This window comes from Schistocerca piceifrons, chromosome 8 (genome assembly GCF_021461385.2).
Source record: "Schistocerca piceifrons isolate TAMUIC-IGC-003096 chromosome 8, iqSchPice1.1, whole genome shotgun sequence".
NCBI lineage: Eukaryota > Metazoa > Arthropoda > Insecta > Orthoptera > Acrididae > Schistocerca > Schistocerca piceifrons.
The window spans coordinates 292,302,890-292,328,950 of NC_060145.1; the positions used below are offsets into that span (position 1 = coordinate 292,302,890).

General features: G+C 44.1%; 1 protein-coding gene across 1 annotated transcript in view; it reads right to left on the reverse strand.

Annotated features, from left to right (window-relative positions):
* The window catches only part of LOC124712282 (netrin receptor UNC5C), an 82,816-nt gene that overhangs the window by 48,245 nt on the left and 8,510 nt on the right, over positions 1-26,061 (reverse strand). The window contains exons 2-4 of the mRNA XM_047242576.1: positions 17,138-17,261; positions 12,852-13,037; positions 1,831-1,884 (exon numbers count right to left, since the gene is read on the reverse strand). Of these exons, the coding sequence (XP_047098532.1) occupies positions 1,831-1,884; positions 12,852-13,037; positions 17,138-17,261 (364 nt within the window). The remainder of the gene's footprint in view (positions 1-1,830; positions 1,885-12,851; positions 13,038-17,137; positions 17,262-26,061) is intronic.

Here is a 26,061-nt window from a genome sequence, read left to right on the forward strand (position 1 = left end):
ATCTTCTACGTTGTTCCGTTGGATGAAGCGAAAGTTATCTTGTCGGTGGGTCCGCTGACTGTCGGTCGGTTTGGTTGTCGTCGGATCGTGAATGGTTGGCCCGACTGCCTGTCTGACCTAAGCGAGGGTTAGTGTTTGAATTACAGGCCGACCCTCGAACGTCTGGGCGCCCTTGTGTGTACGCCTTATTTTTTTTTTAAATTTGTTCTTGTTGTTGGTACTTGTATGGCTTCTAGCCGGTTTTGTGTTTTAAAGTAGAGCTCTTAAGGCCTTCAGCCTAGTGTAAGGTACTGTTTCACGTAAACCCTTTGGCATTAAAAAATTTTTTTTTGAATTTTTAAGTCTTCGGCCTTCAGCCGAATTCAGTTTTAATTGTTTGTTCTTAAGACCTTCACCCTAAATTAAAGAACTGTTTCACTTAAGGATTTTGGTATTTTTTTTAAAAATTAATGTTTTGGAGTTTTAAGTGTTCGGCCTTCAACCGATTTGAATTTAACTTGTCTACTTCAGCCTAACTAAAGAACTGCTTTAAGATAAGGCTTTCCTTTTGAATTTCTGATTATGCTTGCGTTTTAAGTTATTGGCCTTCAGCCGTTTTTACATAAAGTGGCTTTCAGCCGGCAATTAAGTCCAAAAGATTAAAGCTGTGTGTTTACAATTTTTTTTGGGCTCTGGTAATGTTTGATCAAATAATTAAGTTGTATGTTCGAGTGTAACCGATAGCCCATTATTTTGGCCCCTTTCCACAATTTATTCTATCCGTCCCTGTCCTGCGGATTAAGCAGGGCATTTCAGTGCTTTTTACTGTTATAGACGCTACTATTTTTACTCTATCTTTTTTTTTATTGCTTTCAGGACACCAAGTGGTTTGTGGCTGTGATTCAGACTCATACATACAATAAAAGAAATCTGTGTTTATTGCAAATGCGGTTTACAGTAGAACACTCCATGGAAGACGGAGGATAGGATAGGAAAGATTGTTTGGGGGGAAGAGACCAAACAGCGAGGTCATCGGTCTCAACGGATTAGGGAAGGACGGGGAAGGAAGTCAGCCGTGCCCTTTCGAAGGAACCATCCCGGCATTTGCCTGGAGCGATTTAGGGAAATCACGGAAAACCTAAATCAGGATGGCCGGATGCGGGATTGAACCGTCGTCCTCCCGAATGCGAGTCCAATGTGCTGTACCAGATGTCGGTATTTAAGTGCAAACATTTTGCGATAGCCTTGGCCATGACTTCACTACAAGTTACTGTGACTAGTTCCATACTGTGTTTCGATTATACGTTATGGAGGGTTAAAATTCCATCATCAAGTGGGCCTATGCCAATTATTAAAGCAAGTTTGTATTGTGTGTACGTATTTTGGGTAACTTGTGGCTCTGTGATGGTAACACGACAGGAAAGGAGCATATGTTCACTGACAGCAGTGGACCACGTAACCATTATTACGGACAACAGGCATCTCTTCATGCTTAATGTCTTCCCCGACGGCGACAGAACCTTTCAGCGAGATATCTGTCCCTGTCAAAAGGCCATAATCGTGCTACTGTGGTTTGAGGAATATAATATTGAACTCATACTGACGTCTCGGACACCAAATTCGTCTTATTTGAACACGCTGGAACACATGTGGGACACTGCAGAATCCATGCCTCGCAGAATCGCTGTTATACGGCGTTTGAAACGGGGACCAATATGCTGTCAAGGAGGCAGTCATAATGTTTTGACTCATCATCGTAGTTTACATCTGCAGAACGCTGTAGCGATTGTACACAATCTTTGAAGGTAAGTGTGTATTGCTGAAGTACGAATAATGGGATCAGTTGCTCACCTTCTTCTGACAGCTGCACCGAGTCATGGCTGCCAGCAGCTTCTGCCTGGTTTCCTGAAACAAAAATAATAAATAAATCACTTGCAAAAGCTCTACATCCATTGCTGCACTTGCTCCTCATTTTTTTCCAGAGCACGAATGGCAGTTAGGAGATGATATATTTAACAAAGGATTGAATTGCATTTTTCATGGAAGCACTAAAAGGAAAGAAATTTGGGACTTTACGCTACTTCCACGATGAGATCATTATTGATCGGGCACAAGCTCGAACTGGTCGAGGAGCGGGAGATAAATTAGTCGTGTCCTCCTAGTATCTCTTTTTATTAGTATTTACACGTCTAGTTCCGCAATACCAAATAGAGGAGCCAATCTCCACGGACATGGAACGAGACAGTACATGAAATAAACATCGGAAAAGTTAATAATAAATAAAATAAAATGTACATGAATCTTATGCCGTCGGCAGGCTGCTGAGTATTCGAGTATACTTGTATAATCAGTAATGTGAGACAGGCAGTTGCTTAAATTTTTCCATACGCTCCTGACAGAATAGAAGGAGCAAATTTTTCAATTTAGATTTACTACTAAGATTGCTTATTTCTGGTGGCACCTTACTAAAAATAGATGTAGCAGAATACTTTACGTCTTTCTGCAAGAGAGTAAGGAGGTGCTATCCAAATACAAACAGGATGTCTACCTAGCATTAACTGAGTGGCAGCTGCTAATTCTTGTCAATAAGCTCATATTGTTAATAACAAACGACATTATACATATATTGAGAGGGCAGTGTCATAATTCTCCATACTCCCGTACAGGGCTCTTCAAGAAGTTCGTGAACTTACACCACACGTTGCTCTAACTGCCCTTTTCTGAGCCCAAAATACGCTTTTTGTGTAGGAAGATTTACCCCAGAATTATCTGAAGGTTTACCTCAGAATCATCTCGGCTTACACTAAAACCGCCGGAAGCCTGGATTTTAGCCTAACTCTGGCGGAAGGTGATTGCAGCACCTTATCCACTTCGATAGGTTCTTGGAAGTAGAATCCAGTATCCTTGTTTGCATATATTGATCTTCTTCTTTCGTGGCAATTAATTCAAGTTTAACAAGACGAGAATTTTGCTACGTCTCTAAATGTGCTAGACAGTGCAGCGCAACAAGTGTACGTTCTCCATTAAGTACCAAATTACAGGTTCGCGTAAGAAAAATTAGGAAGCGACGGAAAAGCAACAAACATGAAGAAGAAAGAGGAAGGAATCAGAGTGATCGGTGAAAGATGGTGGAAACCATGGTCGGAAATTTTGAAAATCTCCTACGTCTTAATTTAACTAGCGGATGGATTGTGTCACCTATATAGGAAGAACACCACAATAAAAACTGTGGGTGTGCGTGCGTGTTTGTTGTTAATCATGCGATTGAATTTGCATGAAAAAGGTGAAGCTTTGCACGATGCCTGAGTATTGCCGAATTATGATCATAATCATTGTAGATATAAGGTACATTTCTAACACATCCGCATATTACGGTAGGTGCCAAAAATGACTCAGACCTTATGTATTAAAACTCATAAGATTATGACACAATATACTCATTCGAAATGACAAAATACAGCAATACAAACAAAAATTAAAAGAAACAAAAGAGATGGAGTGAATGGAAAATAGCAGATTACTTAAACGGTTAATGAAATAACGTTCAACAGGGAGTTGCGTTGTACGGAGACAACGTAGAAGAAGCCACAACAGACAGCCAGCTAATCCCTGAATTGCTAAAATGGTTCAAATGGCTCTGAGCACTATGGGACTCAACTGCTGTGGTCATTAGTCCCCTAGAACTTAGAACTACTTAAACCTAACTAACCTAAGGACATCACACACACCCATGCCCGAGGCAGGATTCGAACCTGCGACCGTAGCAGCAGCGCGGCTCCGGACTGGAGCGCCTACAACCGCACGGCCACCGCGGCCGGCCCCCTGAATTGCTAAATGAGAATTATATATTGTGTAAATACTTGGTGTGGTGCTGTAATGTGTACGTGTCATTATAGAGAAGCAATATGTTTATTAGATTTGTCACAGAAACACGTGTAATTACCATCACTGCGACTCTCATAATGACGAAAGACTTCAGCCACAGTAGCCGTTCATCGCATGTGACAACAGTGTTTCTAGATGTTACCATCTGGTTTTGATTTTCGTCGTAGCTTACACTGCCTGTAAGTAGGGAAGAGCTCGAAAGATGGAGCATAAATAATTCTTGATGCGTATGACGTCGTAAATTTTGAAACGTTGTGGTTCTAATGTGATACGGAACAGCACGGTCTGCTGCTGCATGCATTTCCAACAGACACTCGGCTCCGACACTATACTGTGCAGCTAAATCGAGGACAGTTCCAGATTTTATTCAGCTGAACCGTTAAATGGAGTTTATGGAGACACATATTACATCCGCCGGAGCGATCAAAGACATGCTGTCTGTGCCTCACGGACACGGTAGAATGCGGTTTCCAATCGATTTTACACATCCTTTTCGTGCCACCATTAGCACGTTCTACGTGTCTTCCGCGAACCCACTTATGCGTCAGCACGAATTCTCTGAAAAACACTTTAACGACCGATGCACAGGGCTCTCATTTCAATGTAGCATATCACTGTTAAAAATTCTTCTCGTCAGATCGCAGTCCGTGGGAAAAATAATCGCTCGTTCCTTGCTGTATCCAGAATTTGATCTTATCTTCACAAAAACAAGAGCAGAAGTACGCTGGGTGTGTCATAACTACTAAGGGGTGAAAGTATGCGGTAACAGAAGCAAAAACGTTCTAGTAAACATGAAGTCGCAAACAAGCCATTCGGGAGATAACAGTGAATTTACACCGACATCTGCATCTACATGACTACTCTGCAATTCACACTTCAGTTCCTGGAAGAAGATTCATCGAACCACCTTCAGAAAATTTCTCTATCCTTCCACTCTCCAACAAACCACCTTCATACATCTCTACCGTTTCGCTCTCGAACACCACACGGGAAAAACGAACATTTGAATCTGCCCGCGGCAGCTCTGATTACTTTTATTTTATTACGATGATCCTTCCTCCCACTGTAGGCTGGCACCAACAGAATATTTTCGCACCGAAATTTCGTGAAAAGGTCTCGCCCTAACAATAACACATTTATTTTAATGATTGCCACCTGAACTTGAGTATCACATCTGTGACTCTCTCTCGCCTGTTCTGCGGTAACACAAAGCGAGCTGCCCATCTTTGAGCTTTTTCGATGTCCCCCGTCAGTTCTATCTGATACGGATCCCATATCGTGCAGCAACACTCCAGAAGAGTACCGACAAGAGTAGTGCAGGCATTTCTTCAGCAAACCTGCTGCACCTTCTGTGTGTCCTGCCAACAAAACGCAATCTTCGGTGCACCTTTCCCACAACATTATCTATGTGATCGTTCCAGTTTAAACTGTTCACAATTGTTATCCTTAGGTTTCCAGTTGAATTGACAGCTCTTAGATTCGTATGATTTATCGTGCGGCCAAAATTTAAGGTATTGCTTTTAGTCCATGTGGATGACCGCAAACTTTTCATTATTTATGGCCAACTACCGTTCTTCACATAATGTAGGTATTTTGTCTAAATCATTTTGTAATTAGTTTTGATCTGTTGATGATTTTACTAGACGATAAATAACAGCATGATCAGAAAACAATCTAAGTGGGCTGCTCCGAATGTCTCCTAAATAGATTGTACAGGTTATTAATACCAGTGGGCCCATAACAATTCCTATTGGAAACCCAGAACCTCTTCTGTTTTACTCGATGACTTCCCGTCGATTGTTACGAACTGTGACCTTTCTGGCAGGAAAACACGAATCCATTCACACAACTGAAGCCATCTGGAAATATCGAATCAATTTGAGATCCCCTGTCGATATCACTCATTTTTTTGTGTGAATACTGGGCGATATTTTCTGACTCCTTGGTGCCTGTGGGTCAACAGATCGTTTTCTGTCACGTAATTCATAATGTTCCAAAATCCTCCTGCATATTGACATCAGTGATATGAGGTTGCAATTCTGCGGATTACTCCTATTTTCTTCCTTGAGTTCAGGTGAGACCTGGGCTATTTTCCGGTCCTTAGGTACAGATCTTTCGTCCTTAGGTACAGATCTTTCGTCGAGCGAGCGGTTGTATATGATTGCTAAGTACGGAGCTATTATATCAGCATACTCTAGATGGGCGCTTGTCAGCCTACACTGACTTTAGTGTACTACTTTGTACAAGTGTATTTCTAATCCAAACTTTTCCAATGAGTCCCCCACCAATTCGGCTCGAATTTCATCCTTGTTCTTAAAAAAATACAATACAGATTCAATACGTTACATTGTCACAATTTACTGTTCATTCGTACCTTTCAAAGCATGTGATCTACATATCGTCCTCGCATTTTGATTCAACACTGTACACATCTCTACAATGGGTTACGAATCTTTTAAAACACTACAAAATCATTTCGCAAATCTTGACACGACTGTACATTTCGCTGTTCAAATTCTGATGAACGAAGTCAAAGAATTCCAGATGACTGAAGGCAAGTAATTTTGAGGTTAAGGTAGAGGCCATGCTCGGCCTATCGATTTTGGGCCATTTTGCTCGTTAGATGTGGTATTACATAAGTAGCAGAGAGAGCTGGTGCCCCGTCATGTATCTACCACATTACTCAACCGTGGGCCATACCTGAAACATGAGCCCAATTGTAGTGGAACTGAACCAAAAATTTCATATTTCATACAGATTTGTACGAACTGAGACACTATTTGGCGGCTCTTTACTACTCATTCGCATCTATCTTGTTAACAGGTCATTTGCAAACCCATATTTACTGAACGTTTTTGCTTCTGTTATCGTATACTTCCATCAGTATCTGTTTTCGCCATTAATTATGATACACCCTGTGTTGGGGACCCTTAAATTTTGCCGTTTCGAAATTGCTACCTGTATGTCTGTAGGTTTGTAAAGCTGAACTGAATATCGTTTGTGCTTATAGTGCTCATACATAAATGGTCACATATTTCTTTGATATACGACTATCTGAGTCAGCGTTTGTGATATAATACTTTATAATCGATTATCGATCACCGAAGCAAAGTCGATCATTACCCCTACCAACCAAAATTTACATCAAGTGAATTCGGTTTTTTATCCATATTTGGAATGTTTAATTCATCCCCCACATTTTTCTGCCATGAGATGAGGATCTGTAACAACTAAAGACAGCAGTAGAATAATAAATTTCATGGGGGACCTTCTCATCTGGCTAATACAAAAATTGTATTATGTATTAACAAAGGAAAGTTGTTGCACAATATTAAGATTCAGGTAAATGACTGTTTTGGAAAGTGACACTTATTCAGCAGATGCTGGCGGTCAAGAGATCATATTTTACATATACACCTGTAAACCAAACACATCAGCTGAATTAATATCACTGAAATATAACTCGTAATATTGAATTCTCTTAACTTCGGAAATATTAGTCACAAAATCTAAGACCAGTTTTGCAAGACGCACTATAATTCCTTTAAGAAAGACACTATACACATCATTTCTCAATCGTTTTAAATTTCGTTAAAATTTCATTTATTTTATTTTTCTAAGCTGGCAGACACAGTGGCAGAAATAGTAGTGAGCTGAAGTGTGGTTGCTATAGTGTTAATACGAGGGCTATTTTTTTTTCAACCTCCAATCGGTAGCGAAAGGGAAACCACAATGAAAATCAAATATGTTTCAGTTTGCAAAGTTAATTACATCCTTTACCTATATTTCTACATAGTCGCCGCACTTCGACTTAGACAAATATCGTAGCATGTTGCCGACGTTCCAATACCATCGTCGTAAAAGGCAGCAGCCTTCCGCCAATTCTCTAAGCTGGTCTGCAGCTAGTTATCTGTGCCAAAATGCTGTCCTCATAGCCAGAGGTTCATGTGAGCGAAGAGATGAAAACCAGAGGGAGCCAAATCGGGGCTGTATGGCGGATAATCAAACAGTTCCCATCGAAAACGGTGGATGAACATTGTTGTTACACTTGCAATATGCGGCCAAGAATTGTCATGAAGAAAGAAACGAATCAGAGTTACACTATGTGGTCTGCGTGAAATCAGGGGAAACGCTTCAGCAGGATTCCTCACTTGGCGGGGGGCACTATTTTCTGGGCATCTTTACGTGCTCAGTGTGCACTCGTAAGTAAAAAGTACGATATGGAGCGATAGACGGGCATATTAAGGACAATCCACAATACATATTCGCAAACCTTCACAGGATTTTCACTGTGGTTTTAATTTTGCGACCGATCGGAGGTTGAAAACATGACCCTCGTACATATTGAAACAAATTTAACTTAAAAAAGAAAAGATATTTTGAATGAATACAGATGTGATTTAAAATAGCGATAGTCTTCAGACAGACAGCCTTATCCTAGTATTAAAGACATATTTACTCTTCGTTTTGTTACATTATATCACTTGAAAAAGTTTTTAAACAGATATCAAGCGTCACTTCGGAGTGAATTGCTGTTGTGGTAGGTCATGTAGATCTGTATTGCTTCAGTTTTTGAGGATGACAACCAAATACAGATGCCAACCGTGCAAAACATATATTATGTCAGTTGTGATTGAAGACGTCTTCTGTGACTTGTTTAAGAAACAAATATTGTGCCATAATGACATGTTTTGAGTTATCTGTGTTTACCTCCAACATAGATAAAATTTTCTCTGTTTATTAGCGAGTCGTGTTGTCACAGCGTTTCGACGAGTTTCCTACTTTCCATCTTCAGGGGAAGTGTCGGATTCGTGCTTAGTTCCTTTCTTTAAGACTGGACTGCAGACAGCTTTGCCGGCGGCCAACGCGTGGGTCACTGGCGTGTCTCCGGAAGAGTTGTCGCTGCAGGTGGAGGGAGCATACGGCGGGGGTTGAGGAAGGTCTGGGCGTCGAGTCCTGGTGCTGCCTGTTTATTCTGCTTGCTGCCTCGGCTGCTTTCACGTCACAGGGGTCCTGACCTATTCTTGCCAGAGCCCGTCCGGGCTGGAAACCGCTGTTCCGATTGACAATATCTTTATGTACTCCTATCTCCACCGTCTGTTTGATGAGCGAATTGTAGAACCGGTTTTCGCGGCACAGCACCACACGAAACTGAAACTTCGCTTTAGGAAAACATCTAGGAAACTCGTCAAAACGTGAAGACAATACGGCGACTCTTCGACTAGGCTGAAAAAGCCGAAAAAATGTCATCAATAAAACTCGCCACGAAAGCCTGCATTCACAAACACATTGAACATTGTTACAGAAACCTGATAGCACAGGCGAACTTCTGGGCCACAGACCCGGAATCAATTACAGCTATGAAGTCCATCAAATGACATTGATTCAATCGAGAAGATAGATTTGTGCCATGATTGACTGGCGGCTGATGCTTTATTTTCACCGATCCCCGGCTCAAATAGCGTTACACGGTGTTTGGTCAAATGACTACCTGCCATCATTTGTGCACCATCTCGAAAGTGTCCATTGTGCTCTTTTAAGACGTTCTCTTCCATTGGGACGTTTGTGTTCCACGATAGGCTATCAGAGCCCAGGGGAAACTTTATGCATGTTATTGTTATGTGTTAACGTCCAGATGGCAAAGGGAGGCCTGCTAATCGGTTGCAGAATTCGTATAATTAAAGTTTCCACCTGCGGGTTGTGCTGTTCTCAAGTTTTATTTTTAACCTTCTACTTTGCTGATCTCCACTTCGTATTGTCCCATCGAATTATTTCTCACCTGTAAGTAGACAATCCAATAGGCAGATTTACAAAAGCGCCTTCCAGGGCAATCCTTCTCAATGTGATTCACGCACGTGACGACGTTAGCCGCGGCTCGAAAGATGGCAATATTGAGCAAATTAATGCGAGTTAGAAACTTGGAGGGTTACTCTATCCACTGATAGGTGTCTGTTTTCTGTATTTCTTGTAGTATTTGCGCAGTTTTCTCCTGAAACCCTAGATGTCCTTACGAATAACGATACACGTCCCAGCCCTCCCCGCTTTAGAAAACGAAGTGACAGGAAATATTTGTTCCTATTGTTACTTCTGACTACGACATTGATTAAAATAACCACACATTTACGTCTTTCACTCCGAAAAAAATCGTAATGAAAGTGTTAAACGGTGACACATACACTGGTGGGCAAGATTTACGGACGAAAGTAACTTCCGCATGATGTGTTACTTCTAAGTAACATACCTTGATGAAACTTAGAACATACATAGTAAGAACTGCTACAGTATAGTACAGAAGTAACTGAAAGAAATACGCAGTGAGACGAACAGAAATAACACTTTTATTCGAGGACAATAGTTGCAATGAAGTAACCACGATTCAAGATGATCTCCTGGACGTTACGAAAGGCGGAAGACGGTTCTCAATAGCGCTTGTGATCAAGGATGGCGTCCTCCCTCGCTGCCCACAATGTTGGTAAACAGTTCTTGTGGTAGTGCGTTCTATTCCTCCAGCAGCGTCCCTGACAATTAATGGATGACCGTTGGTGCATTGGGGAGTGATGCAATACATCTGCCCAATACATCCCAAGGTGATCGATGGGATTTATGTCGGGGGAACGGGCAGGCTAGTCCATTCCCCGAATAAACTCCCCCTCCGCTGTTCGATACGGTAGCGCACTGTCCTCCATGGAAACGAAATCAGGGCCGGCTGCACCCCCGAAAAGACGCACTGGAAAGGAGTGCGGTGTCACAATAAGGTTTATGAATCAGTGTAACGTGATTCACAGATTTAGAGATGAGTACACGCAAGCAACATTATGGCTTCGCACACTGTAACACCTGCACCACTAAAACGATTAATGATGCTGGGCACATTACATATTTCCACCTCTTGTCATTTCAGGGTACGTCCAGCATTGTCTAAAATGATTGTTTTGGTGGTCCAAGTATTATGATATGGGAATTGCATGGATGTACCGACATCCAAATATTTCAACACTGTAGCTCATCGCTCAACATTATTATGACGCTCTACTACTTTCCCCTATGCGCCTTATCAGTCCTGACTTCATTTCTATGAATGACATTGCGCGACTGAACCGAACAGCGCAAGTGGCGGAGCTGTTAGGATGAGAGGATATTCGGCGAATTGACTGGCTTGCCCGTTCGACCAAGTTAAATCCCATCGAGCACAAGTGGCGCTTTGGGGAAACGTATTGCAGAATGTCCCAAATGCGCCAACGACCATCCAGTTGTCAACCGCCATGGCGCGGGAATGCAAAGCCCTGACACAAGAACTCCTTACCAACCTCGTGGCCCACATGAGAGCACGTTGCAGAGCATGCATTATCGTCCGCGCTGACCACACATCTCATTAAGAACCATGTCCCACCTTGCGTCATGGCCTCACGAATCGCGGTGACTTCAATGTAATTATTGCCTTCGATCAAAAGTGTCATTTCTGTTCGCTTCATTGCGTTTTTTTTTCAGTTACTTTCTGTATTATACTGTAGCAATTCTTTCCAAGCATGGTCCGGGAAGTTCCATCGAGCAATTTACTTGCCAGTGACGCACCACATGAAGATTAATTTGGTTCTCAAGTTGTGCAGAGCAGTGTATGTTATTCGATGGTAGTGTACGAGGGGCGTTTGAAAAGTCTGTGCAAAGTCCGAGAGATGGCATCACCGGCGAGTATCGAGGTCATGTTTAGTCGGTAGCATCTTTGGAAAGAACCCACACAAAGTTTCAGCCATATTGGTCTATTTCTTTGTGTTTGGCACTCGTGTGAATCAAGGAAGTCGAGTGATTGTCAAAAAAATGGACGAAAAAAAATTTCGTGTGATGATTAAACATTACTTTATGAAAGTCAAAACGCCTCAGGTGACTAAAGTGAAGCCTGATAAACATTACGGTGACTCTGCACCTTCGATTAGAACAGTTTATAAGTGGTTTCAAAATTTACGGGTGGCCATATGGGCACAAGTGACGCTGAACGTTCTGGTCGTCCTGTGGAGGTTACGACTCCAGAAATCACTGATAAAATCCATAATATGGTGATGGATGACAGAAGAGTTAAGGTGCGTGAGATTGCTAGTGCTGTGGGCATCTCGAATGAACGGGTACATAATATTTTGCATAAACATTTGGACATGAGAAAGCTAACCGCAAGGTGGGTTCCGCGACTGCTCACGCTTGACCAAAAACGGAATCGTGTGAAGTGTTGCAAGGATGGTTTGCAGCTGTTCAGGAAGAATCCGCAGGATTTTGAGCGTTGTTTTGTCACTGTGGGTGAAACATGGATACATTACTATACTCCTGAGACCAAAGACCAATCTGAACAATGGGTTATCGTGGGACAATCTGCATTAAAAAAGGCGAAGACCATTCGTGCGGCCGGACTGTCTTTCGGGATTCACAAGGGATAATCCTCATCGACTATCTGGAAAAGGGTAAAACTATTACAGGTGCATATCATTCATCGTTACTGGACCGTTTGAAAACCGAGCTACAAGAAAAACGCCGGCCATTAGACAGCAAAAAAATCCTTTTCCTTCACGATAATGCACCAGCACACACCTCAGCAGCTGTGGTCGCAAAATTAATGGAAATAGGATTCCAACTCGTTTCACATCCCCCCTATTCTTGAGACTTGGCTCCCTCGAACTACTTATGTTCCCCAATTTGAAGAAATGGCTGGCGGGACAAAGATTTTATTCAAACGAGGAGGTGATTGCAGCTACTAATAGCTATTTTGCAGACTTGGACAATTCCTATTATTCGTAAGGGATCAACAAATTAGAACAGCGTTGGACGACGTGTATAAGCCAAAAAGGAGACTATGTCGAAAAATAAAAAATTGCCCGAAACACATTAGTAGTTTTTATTTTTTCACGGACTTTTCAAACGCCCCTCGTAGTGACTGCGGAGAAACAGTGTGAAAGTCCAGCAGGGAGCTGAAGAGAGAGGGGCAAGAGGCAGCGGCGGCTTACCGGCGGAGAGCCTGCAGAGTCCCCCGGCGCAGTCGGCGACGGCGGTGTCCCTGCCGGGGCAGAAGCGGCCCCCGTGGCTGGGAGGCGGGCTGGTGCAGGCGCGGTGTCGCTGCTGCCGGCAGTCGGGTCCGCACACCGACCACGGAGACCACGGCGACCAGCGGCCGTCCACCACCGTAGACGCCTCTGCCGGGGACAGTCACAACAGCCGTAAGCCACTGACAGCTCCCTCACCACTCACAACAATACACTGATGCTGTCAAGACTCTAAAAGGGCAGTTCAGTAAGTATCTTGACAATGAAGACGCCATTTTCTTAAAAAAAAAATTCTACGCTCGTACACTGAAGCGCCAAAGAAACTGGTATAGCCATGCTCATTCAAATGCAGAAATATGTAAACAGGCAGAATAAAGCGCTGCAGTCGGCAACGCCTATATTAGACAATATTAGACAACAAGGGTCTGGCGCAGTTTGTCAGATCGGCTCTGTCTCTGAGCACTATGGGACTTAACTTCTGAGGTCATCAGTCGCCTAGAACTTAGAACTAATTAAACCTAACTAACCTAAGGACATCACACACATCCATGCCCGAGGCAGGATTCGAACCTGCGACCGTAGCGGTTGCGCGGTTCCAGACTGTAGCGCCTACAACCGCTCGGCCACACCGGCCGGCTTTATATGTTTTGACGATGCCATTATGGCCGCATCACTTTAGGACATGGTGTAAAAAAGATCTGAAGATGGTCATTACAGACTGAAACCGATCATCGTTTAAAGAATCAGGAATCCGGTATAACGTCAAACCTCCGACATCACCGCGGCCGGAAAAAGATCCTGCAAGGACGGGACAAACGCCGACTGAAGGGAATCGTTCAACGTGATAGAAGTGCAACCCTTCCGCAATTGCTGCAGATTTCAGTGCTGGACCAACAACAAGTGTCGGCGTGCGAACCATTCGACGAAACATCATCGATATGGGATTTCGGAGCTGATGGCCCCCTCGTGTACCTTAGGTGATTGCACGACACAAAGCTTTACGCCTCGCCTGCTCCCGTCAACACCGACATTGGACTGTTGATCACTGGAAACATGTTGTCTGGTCGGACGAGTCTCGTTTCGAATTTTAACGAGCGGTTGGACGTGTGCGGTTATGGAGACAACCTCATGAATCCCTGGACCCTGCATGTCAGCAGGGGACTGTTCTAGATGGTAGAGGGAGGCTCTGTATTGGTATGGGGCGTGTGGACTTGGAGTGATATGGGACCCCCCCACACGTCTAGACACGAATCTGACAGGTGACACGTACGTATGCATCCTGTCTCATCACCTGCATCCGTTCATACCCATTGTGCATTCCGACGGACTTAGGCAGTTCCACCAGGACAATGCGACGCCCCACACGTCCACAATTGCTACAAAGTAGCTCCAGGAACACTCCTCTGAGTTTAAACATTTCCGCTGGCCATCAAACTCCCCAGAAATAAACATTATCTGAGATGACTTGCAACATGCTGTTTAAAAGAAATCTCCACCCCTCGGACTCTTACAGATTTATGGACGGCCCTGGAAGATTCATGGTGTTCATTCCCTCCAGCACTACTTCATACTTTAGTCTAGTCCATGCCACGTCATATTGCGGCACTTCGGCGTGCTCGCGGGGGCCCTACACGATATTAGGCAGGTTTACCAGTTTCTTTGGCTCTTCAGTGTGGTATTCTATGTTGTCCCCTTCAAGGACATACACTTTTCCGAAAGGTTCAATAATTCAAATAGCTCCAAGCACTATGGGACTTAACATCTGAGGTCATCAATCAAAAATGGTTCAAATGGCTCTGAGCACTATGGGACTCAACTGCTGTGGTCATCAGTCCCCTAGAACTTAGAACTACTTAAACCTAACTAACCTAAGGACATCACACACATCCATGCCCGAGGCAGGATTCGAACCTGCGACCGTAGCAGTCGCACGGTTCCGGACTGCGCGCCTAGAACCGCGAGACCACCGCGGCCGGCGAGGTCATCAATCCCCTAGACTTAGAACTACTTAAACCTAACTAACCAAGGGAAATCACAGACATCCATGCCCGAAGCAGGATTCGAACCTGAGACCGTAGCACCATCGCGGTTACAGACTGAAGCGCCTAGAACCGCTCGGCCACAGCGGCCGGCTTCCGAAAGGTACGGGCATTTGTAGCACAATGAGTTGAGCACCGCCGTTCTGGCCAGAGACGGACCAACTGGGCCCGACCGGCGAATGGTCTCATGTGGATGCGGTAAGGAGAGGTGGGCGCAGCATAATGCACTCCCGGCCGTCACTGGCTTAGCGGACCTGCTACTACTACCACTACTCCATCAAGTAGCTCGTCAACTGGCATCACGAGGCTGACTGCATCCTGTTCAAGTCCTCACACCAAGGCAAAGTCCGTGGCAGTATCGGGAATCGAACCCGGATCCTCTGCCTGGCAGCCAGCTGTGCTGACCACTCAGCTACGGAGGCGGACATCTGCTTTGTGTGGCTGCACTGAAACCTGCATATAAAAGCACGTAGCGCGGTTCCAGACATAGTGATATTTGTTGCATGGAACTTTAAGGGAGTTTCACTTATAACGGCCAATAAACTGGTTTGTTCCACTCTCTGGAGCCATCCCCCTTCGGAAAATTTCGTCGTGCTCTCGATGGAACCGGGTTCGCAGGCCACGACCTCTGTCCTGACTGTGCCCTAAGACATCGAATTCATTTGGTATCAAGGCTTGATTCGACCTTGCCTCGACTACCATTGGGAACTACAGCCAGTGAGCCAGTGTAATCATAGACAGGACAGGACACAACTCAGACAATAGTCTACTACCGACTATTTCAAACATCTATAATTAGAAAATAAAAGACCACAATTACGTAAATAACGAAACTTACACATGGAGGCACTGGAGTTACTAGTAAAAGCACCTGGATACTAGGTGGTTGTTATTCGACCGGAGAACAACGCTAGGCCAGTCAAGAAAATATTTTTGAAGTCATAAAGGGCGATAGCGATCTTCTTAAGAAGTATAATAAAAACAGTCTAGATCGCAACTAATATATTTTTAGTCTGGTTACCTGTTTTAATCAAAACGTGACAATCTTCAGGCGATTAATTCCTTGGTGGCATGTGACACGGAGCTGCTGTACGTGCCGAAAGGTAACACAAAATGCAGTTAGATTTGCTTTTTGAAGGGCATCCGCATTCAGTGAAACATGGGTCTTTCTTTTCTTCTATTACCCAGAGATATTTCGCTCAAGTTCCAGCATCATCAGTTGGCTTTTATTTTCTTTCTATTAAACAACAGGAAAAAATTCTTTATTGAGTTTTTAAGAAAGTATTTACAAATTTGAAAAACGAAGTTTTGTATAAATACCTTGGTTGCATGTAAACTGTGAAAGGAAAACAACTGCCATGCAAAACACAAATAAAACTAGGAAAACTACAGCGAGTCGTACCAAGGTACATGTACAAAACTTTGTGTGTTTTGAAATTCATATGTAAATATTTTCTTAAAAACTCGAATTTATATGTGTTTAGACAGTGAAGAACATTTTTGCTGTTATTTAATAGAAAGAAAATAAAAGCCCACTGATGGTGCTGAAACTTTAACGAAACAGTGTGGGTAATAGAAGAAAAGAAAACCTTGTTTTCCTCAAGGCGAACCGCTTCTAAAAACATATTTATTTATAATCAAATCCGGACAGAAGAACTTCAACCGGAACATGATAATGCAACTGCAGTTGCTGTGTTGGGTTGGTTGTTTTGGGGGAGGAGACCAGACACCGTGGTCATCGGTCTCATCGGATTAGGTAAGGATGAGAAAGGAAGTCGACCGTGCTCTTTCAAAGGAACCATACGGGCATTTGCCTGGAGCGATTTAGGGAAACCACGGAAAACATAAATTAGGATAGCCGGACGCGGGATTGAACCGTCGTCCTCCCGAATGCGAGTCCAGTGTGCTAACCACTGCGCTACGTCGCTCGGTTGCCGTTGCTGCCTGGTTCCGTTCTCTACGTCGAGCATCTCCGTGTACCGGCACTGCGGTAGTGTATAATAATAACTCGGAAACTAACCGTGACGTAAACAGTGCCAAAACAAGATTTCTCGGGGGGGGGGGGGGGATGGGGGAGGGGGGGAGGAGGAATGGTTGTGATAGGCGTAGTTTAGCCAATGGTACGACTGTAGACGGCTACGTTGCTACATGAAAGAAGAGACGTGTTGCGCTTTAACAGTGCTGGTGTTACATCGTTGGCGGTGTACTCACCGGGCTGCTGCGGCGGGCACGGCCCGATGCACTCGGCCTTCTGGACGGCGGTGCCGGGGCAGGGCTGGCCGCCGTTGAGCGGCGCGGGGCTGGAGCACGAGCGCGTCCGGCGCACCACGCCCCGCTGGCCGCACCGCGACGCGCTGCACTCGCCCCACGACGACCAGGCGCTCCAGCCGCCGTCCACTGCGCGCCACACACCACAACAAGGCACGTTACAACACGAGGCTAACAGCTGCGACCAGCAACAGGGTGTCCGGCAAAGGACTCTCCCATTTTAAAATCAAATAGCACGCAAACAAAGGTCGTTAGAAAAATGCGACAAACGGTATGTTTATTGTGAAAGCTGTAAGAATTTTTACAGTAGCTGAGTACCATCATTGTCTGGACATGTATTAATTCCAATTCTATTGGTACAGTTCCTCTTCTCCCCTCATTCTGTGCACCTCCTCCACCCCCTCCCCCAACTTCCTCCTGCCTCTCTCTCTCTCTGTTCACCTGTTCCTTTCATTCCTTTCACCTCTCTCTGTCTGTCTGCTCCTCCCTTCTCTCTCTGTCCATCTGCTTCTTCCCCCTCTATCCATCTCTTCTCCTCCCCTCCGAGTTCATCTCCTCTTGCCCCTTCTATTTCCTCCCTGCCCACTCTGTCTCCTCCTCCACCCTCTCTCTCACCCACTCACTCTCTCTGTCCATCTCCACATGCCCCTCTCTCTGTGCCCGACAACTACTCACCTCTCTCTTTGTCCACTCCTCCTCACTATTCTGTCTATCTCCTTCCTTCCTCGGTCCATCTCCTCCTCCCTACCCTCTCTGTCGATCTTCTTCTTCTCCCTTTGTCTGTCCATTCCCCCACCCCCTTTCTCTCCGTCTTCTTTCTCCTCACCCATATCTGTGTGCAGGCCCTCCTTCACCCTCTGTCGGTCCGTCTCTTCCTCCCCACTTCTTTCTCCACGTTATCACCCCCACCCGAAATAAGGGTGGCTGGTTCAAATGGCTGTGAGCACTATGGGACTTAATGCTGAGATCATCAGTTCCCTAGAACTTAGAACTACTTAAACCTAACTAACCTAAGGACATCACACACATTCATGCCCGAGGCAGGATTCGAACCTGCGACCGCAGCAGTCACGCGGTTCCGGACTGAGCGCCTAGAACCGCACGGCCACCACGGCCGGCGGGTTCCTGGTTCTTACCCCCAAAGGACTTATATCTGGATAGTAAGTACTGCAATACGGGTACGAAATCTGGTTCAAATCGATACAGGCCGTCAGGACAAACAATTTTACATGCGGCTTTGCCCACATACGAACTCACATAGATTTCACGCGTATTTGCATACATATTTCACCTATATCTCTACTGAATTTCGCCCTGCAGTTTCTTTTTCACGCATCTCAATGTTTATGACGTGATATCTCCTGAACTATGTATCGTGCAATGATATACTTTTGCAAGTACATTCAGTGCGACATGGAAATACTGTCTCCAAAATGTGTCGTGAATACAGTTGATAGTAAAGAAGTAATAAATTAAGATTTCATGGCCGATGCGACAGTTTTACTGCGTGAACAGCGAAAATGTAGTAAGCAATAAACTTTTTCCCTTTCACCGTTTTGTGGAGCTTGTCAGAGAGAAAAAGTTACGTAAAAGTTTGAAAGTATGTGTAAAGTTCGTTGCAAGTCACTAAGTGCTCTCTTTCTCAAATGAGTCAATAAAACTGGATATTCACGCGTCTTGCACTACACTTCTTTATCACCTTCATCCTTCCTCTTTGATAGTTAGACTGTTCTTACCTCCACAGCCATTATTTCCAGGCAGTAAGTGATATGTGTACGAAGTTTGATTGAAATCGTTCCAGTGGTTCAGGACGAGACGGGGAATATACATAGTATAAGGACGTGCTGAAAAGTAAGGTCCCAAATGTTTTAGGTGAAAACTCTTAAAGATTTAAAAAAACAACTTTATTAACATTCTGCATCTTTATTCTTCGTATCTATATATTTATTTCTGAGCATAGTCACGGTGGCGATGGGCACATTTCTCACAACGATAGTCCCCATTTGTAATACCTTCATTTTGGAATGTTTGCCTTTGTTAACGGAGCCATAATCTCAACGCTGCTTGCAGCACTGCATCACTACCAAAGTGAAGTCATCGATATAGTTATTTACGTTCTGCAAGCAAATGAAAATCGGATGAGGCCAAGTTGGGACTGTATGGAGGATGATCGATGACAGTGAACCCAGGGCCCCGAATTGTTGCAGATGTCGCAGAGCTCTTGTGTGCTCTGGCATTGTCATGATCAAGGAGGATGTGTCCCGTGTGTGGAATAACTCTGCGAAATTCTATCGACATAATTACGTTGCACACCGCCGCGTTACACGATTCAATTGGGAGCCATCTAGCGGCTGAATGTTGCAAGTTGCCTCTCCGAAGCGGAAACTCGATCGAAAAATATGCAGGACGTGTAATATCTCAACCGATATTGAGAATAAAATAAAATTCGGAGACGTTACTTTCCAGCACGCCCTCAACAAACAACAGTATATTTATTTTATAGTACGTTTGGATTTAGAAGTGGTAGTTACGAAAGCTGCTAATAGTTGAGCCTGCAAGCTGTACAGCTCTTGTCAGCATGCATAAACAAACTCGTCCTTTGCAAGCATCCTTGAGGTGTCATCACACTCTTCAAAATGTTCACCACTCCAATCAGAGAGGCAGTACAAACGAACACTGAAATTTTCTGTTCATCTTTTAGTGCCTCAACGGAAATGGTATCGCGTATGCGCAATGTATCATTTCTAATTAATAATGGCAAGCATTGGTATAGAATTCGGAGCTATGTTTGAGCCAACACGAGCGAAGATGCCCATTGGAACAGCTGCCCGTGGTCGTTCACTGTGCATTCTGGAACAACACTTGCTTAAGAAGTGTTTAAGTGCTGGCAAGAACCACGGACTGTAGTCCATAAGCTGTGCACCGGAGTAACTTCGCTTTGAGGAGTACTTCAAATAATGTAATCAAAGGCAGAAGCAGCCACTCTTGGCATAGGAGGCGCGTCGCATGTGAAAGGTACTTTCCGAGGAAGTTTTCAATAGCAGGAGACGTTGCCTTGTACTATCGACATCAAGTAATGCAAGGATTCTGTGGTGTCACCGCCAGACACCACACTTGCTAGGTGGTAGTCTTTAAATCGGCCGCGGTCCGTTAGTATACGTCGGACCCGCGTGTCGCCACTGTCAGTGATTGCAGACCGAGCGCCGCCACACGGCAGGTCTAGTCTAGAGAGACTCCCTAGCACTCGCCCCACACTTGATAGGTGACAGCCTTTAAATCGGCCACGGTCCGTTAGTATACGTCGGACCCGCGTGTCGCCACTGTCAGTGATTGCAGACCGAGCGCCGCCACACGACAGGTCTAGTCTAGAGAGACACCCTAGCACTCGCCCCAGTTGTAAAGCCGACTTTGCTAGCGATGGTTCACTGACTACAGACGCTCTCATTTGCAGACGACAGTTTAGCATAGCCTTCAGCTACGTCATTTGCTACGACCTAGCAAGGCGCCATATTCAGTTACTATGTCTTCTGAACAGATAATATTGTGACTCATGTACCGTCAAGAGCGACGTTCATCATTAATGTGCGTGAAAAATAGTAATAATTTACATCGAGTACCTTGGAAAATTACATAACAGACAGGGTTGTGAAAGTGTGACTTATCATGGCTGTGCATCGATATTGTTTGTATATTTCGTCAGAGTAATATCTGCGTACGTATTTCTACAAAATATCGTTATTCCAACATCGCAGCCAACTCTAGCAGAAACATGGTACGATTCACCCACTAGGAGCCTCACATTATGCAACTTCACGCTATGGTCCGTACTAGGTTATTCGAAACTATTCCAGCGGTTTCACTATTATGTTTGTTGACGAAATATTTCAAAACGTGACACGCGTACTGAGAAATTCCAAAGGTATGTTTTTTTTCATATTTCTCGTGCAGTTTTCACAGGACTCGTTTCACATTATTGGTAAAGCATCACCAGGGGTGACACGTTGGTTGTTTCTTTTTATTGGTTTTGAAAATAACCGGTTTTTACTGTCGTTGCTAGGAAGCATTGCAGCCGACAACAGTTTGATTTAACTTACGTGAAAATGCGAATAAACTTTCGACAATTGCAACGTCTGCTACCAACGGGAGAATAACACAATTCTCTTCAAAATATATGTAAGGGAAAAATGAACGCCAGTAGCCATTGTTGATGTTGTCGTAATTTAATTATTATTCAGATATTATATTTGTGGCACTAGTATGTGATATTTCTTTAGAGTTATTTTTTAATTGTTTTTCTGCCTTATTGTGGTTGGCTACGTATTTCCGCGATGCGGTATACTATTTAGCGGACTGGCTGTTATCACCGTTATTTAATTTGTAATTAGGATTTGAAAAACAAACTTCTGAAGATAGCTCTTTGTCCACAACAACCAATCTGGCAAACATTTGCCATCCCACCCAATATGAAATTTCCACACAATATGCTCATCATTATTTAAGTATAGGCACGTCTAAGTACGTAATAACATTAAATTAAAGACATTCTCACAGTTTTAACTGTAGATCCGTCAACACTTGTACAGTACAATGTCGTGAAACCTAGAACAAAATGTCTCCCTTCCTTGATATCACAACACTTCCTGCAAACGTGACGTCGTTTTGACAAACGATGCGGCAATATCGACAATCGATGCAACAGGCGCCATATTCATTTTTGCGTATTTAGCTGTTTTGTATTATAACTTGCAGTATGCCGTTTCAAGGCACTTCACGTTGAAATTGTATACCACAAATACGCCACTCTTATCATTAAATGTCAGTTAATAACGCATCAATGATTTAAGCATTCAAGAAATACTATGACCGCGAGGACATGGAACAAAACTGTAATGACTACGCTGTGGCGTAATGAATAATGTCCTGGTTTATCAGTTGAAGATTGTAGAGTCGCATTCTGCTACATGCTGATTTTTTCATCTTAGCTTTTTTATGAATGGAATAAAAGTATGTTCTGCTATGTTCTTTGCTATTTGACATATTCCTCTAATTAGAGAACGAAGGATGAAATAAATATTTGGCAGTTTATTTACGTATATGTGGCGATTACCGAATGTGTGGTGGGGCAAGAACATAAAGAGGAAAATTCTAATTGCTGACGCTGAAACGAGCACCAATAAAATTCATATTCTTTCTTCTCACAAATATTTGGCTTTTTTTTAAGTGTGTGGTTGGACAAGAACCTTAGAGGTCAGTTTTACTGCGACATAAACAGGCGGCCATAAAATTCATATTATTTCTTCTCACAAATATACGGCTTTTTATTTTCGAATGTATGTCGATAACCGAGCGTATGGGTGGGCAATAACCTAAGAGGATAGCTTAAATTGCAGCGAGAGAAACGAGGAGTAATAGCATTCATATTCTCTCTTATTTCGCACGTAACATTCATCTCACTAGATCTTCTGCAAACCAATGGCTCTTCCCATTTGTACATCAGGTCGCTAACGACATGTGTGAGCTGTCTGCGAGAGAGGATCGCATCAAACGCTAACGAAAGTCGATAGCAGTTCCTGCAGTTGTCGCTATTGCGTGTATCAAAATGACGTCACGTTTGCAGACAGTTTTGTGAAACGAGTGTTACTCCTTTATGTACAAACGGCGTCAAAGAAGAAAAAGTGACGTAATCAGTTTTGACGTGTAACAGTGGACGGTTGAACTGCGGCAGTGTAAAACTATGAGCAACGAGCATCTCTGACTGTCACTAATGTAAACTACTATTCTGACGTAGCGAGAAGCGAGCAACAAATGTTCAAATAATCTAATAAGTCTTTTGGGATATTATAATGTTTTACCACTCAAGCGAAAAGAATCTGGTGAGAAACCCTCGCAGTATGCATTCTGCTGAAAACAGAGAAAACGAATGTCTTAATGTAACCGATATTGCCTAAGATCAAAATAAACGTATTACAAAGTTTTAACTATAAATAAATAAATAAATAACACCTTGCAGCCAGTCGCTACACTTTATATTTATTAATTACGGCGCATTTCAGAGGCTTTGCTCTTCATCGGGTGACAATTTAAGCTCTTTGTTCAGCATAATTGTTCTCGGGGCGTCAAATATATTGCAAAAATTACTACAGACTCTTTGCATTAGTAGTTCTGCTTTGGAGAATATTGAGTTGACAGCTGAGTACGACTACTGTCCAGGTTATGGAAGGGAACCTGCTGAGAAGGTAGCGCACGTGCAACCTGTGCTCGGCGCTCCACCGTAACAAGGCTGGCCGCATTAGGAGCGTGCGGCACTTTGACGAGCTACCTCCAACAGAAAGAAGCACTAACAATGGTTGGTTGCGGCAGTGGAGCAAGCCAGGGGCTGAAGAAATACGACGGTGATCACACAGTGAAACGAAATTCAATTCTGTTCTCCGCCGCTGGAACCGGAAGCCTTCACGTTCCGGAAGAAGAACGGCAGCCATTCGTAACCCTGGTGCTTAAACGAGGGGCGGTGCCCAGTGCTGCAGGGATATTGCTCTCCTGGTCAGGCCTTGCATGGTCACGGCCGCCGCTCTCCCGCCGGGGATCCTATTTTGCAGATTGATCAGGTCTGCGTGAATTTTACTTAGGCTGAGAATGTAGCAGTACGAGGGCGTAAAACTACTAAAATATCGGACCCCTCATCGGTCTTGCTAAATAATAGAGAGAGGCGCTTTCACTCCGCCTATAACATCTCTCACTAATTTTAGCGGGTTGAAAGGTTTATGCGAGGGTCACTCCAAAAGAAACGCACACAATTTTTTTTAATCCATCTTTTATTCTAAGCGTTTGAAAGTTTTACAGTGTGTAGATACATCGTTTAGGAACAGTATTTTCATTTCTCCGCATAATTTCCATCCCTCTCAACTGCCTTACGCCATCTTGGAACCAGCGCCTGTATACCCGCACGGTAAAATTCTGGACCAACCTGTTGGAGCCACTGTTTGGCAGCGTGCACAAGGGCGTCATCATCTTCAAATCTAGTTCCACAAAGAGAGTCTTTCAGTTTCCCAAAGAGATGATAATCACATGGAGCCAGGTCAGGACTGTAAGGCGGGTGTTTCAGTGTTGTCCATCCGAGAACCCATCTGGCACAAACCTTTTTTAACGCCAACACTTTCAGTATTCTGCAGACACTTCCTTCCCATATCCAAACGTAGCGTGACAATTCGTTCACTGTGATACGTCTGTCAGCAGCCACAAATTCGTTAACTCTCTGCACATTGTCTGGAGTGTGTGCAGTACGAGGCCTGCCGCTGCGAGGGCAATCCTCAATATATTGCCGTGCCCGCTTTCATCAAGTAACCTGCTTGCTCACCAACTAACTGTACTGCGATCAACAGCAGCATCTCCATACATCTTTTTCAACCTCTTGTGGATGTTTCCCACTGTCTCGTTTTCACAGCACAGGAATTATGCAAGTTGCTTCTGACGAACGTCAAGTGTAGCAGTCATCTTGAAGACATGCTGTGACGGCGCCACTCACGGGAACAGGTTGAACTAAGTTTGACAACAAGCGGGAAGGGTGTGTCTACACACTGTAAAACGTTCACACATGCAGAATGAAAACTGTATTTTTACAAAAATAGTGTGCATTTATTTTGGAGTGATCATCATATAATCCTCCGTGTTCATGTCGAGCCAGCAATACTTTACTTAGAAATGTATCTCTTTATTTGCAGTCAGTGATTGCATACTAATCTATGTAAATGTTGATCAGATCCTCCTCTGTAGCTGCGGGATCAGCGCTGCAGAGTCCGATGCTTAGGACTCGATTTAGCAAGTGATCTGCTACGCACGATTGCCTTCAACTGCCGACGTCTACTTTCCCAACTACGAGCTGGTCTCTTAGATCACCGAGCACTATCTTCTGCAACGCATATTTGGCGTCACGTATTCCCCACGTGGCAAACACTTCCTATTCCACCATCCATGGCCCGCCGCGTGCTAGCGGCATTGGGTTCGTTAGTTTGCCACGGCTTAATGTTCAAGATACGGTACGAAACGCCCACTCTCCCGCGGTGCAGGGGCGGTTTAGGTCTGTACATGTGCCTGACAGAGCAGTAATCCTTTTCATTGGCTCTCACATATCGTTGTGGCGCCGTAGTCCTACGTGCCTTATCAGCCTATTGCGGGAAGCCCTTGCACCACACAAGAGTGTGGACTATCCAATTTTCGGAAGTCCCGCCGCCCTTTTTTTTACTTCCACCACTTTTTCCTTATACCGAGCTACGTCCGTACTGTGATACTTACGAAGGTGATCTATGGTTTCCTTCAGCAGCACAGGTCAGCGAATGTTGAAAGGAAGCTTCTCCACGTCGACAGGCGTGCCGTTTGGCGATCGGTGTGTTCCTGTCATAAAGAGATGATCCCCGCCTCTTCCAGACTTCGAACCGATATATTTACTCGTAATTGGAATGATCTTTATGTACGAGGCGTGCCGTCCGGAGTGGCCGTGCGGTTCTAGGCACTACAGTCTGGAACCTAGCGACCGCTACGGTCGCAGGTTCGAATCCTGCCTCGGGCATGGATGTGTGTGATGTCCTTAGGTTAGTTAGGTTTAATGAGTTCTAAGTTCTAGGCGACTGATGACCTCAGAAGTTAGGTTGCAAAGTGCTCAGAGCCATTTGAACCATTTATACGAGGCGTGTTTTTGAAGTAAGTACCGTTTTGAAATAAAAAAAAGACGTGCTAAGATATCTCAATAATTTTATTTTTATATGAAAGACTGTACCTTAATCTGTGCACTGACGCGATTACAGTTTCATTCCTCTTTGTTGCCGGCCGCGGTGGTCTCGCGGTTCTAGGCGCGCAGTCCGGAACCGTGCAAC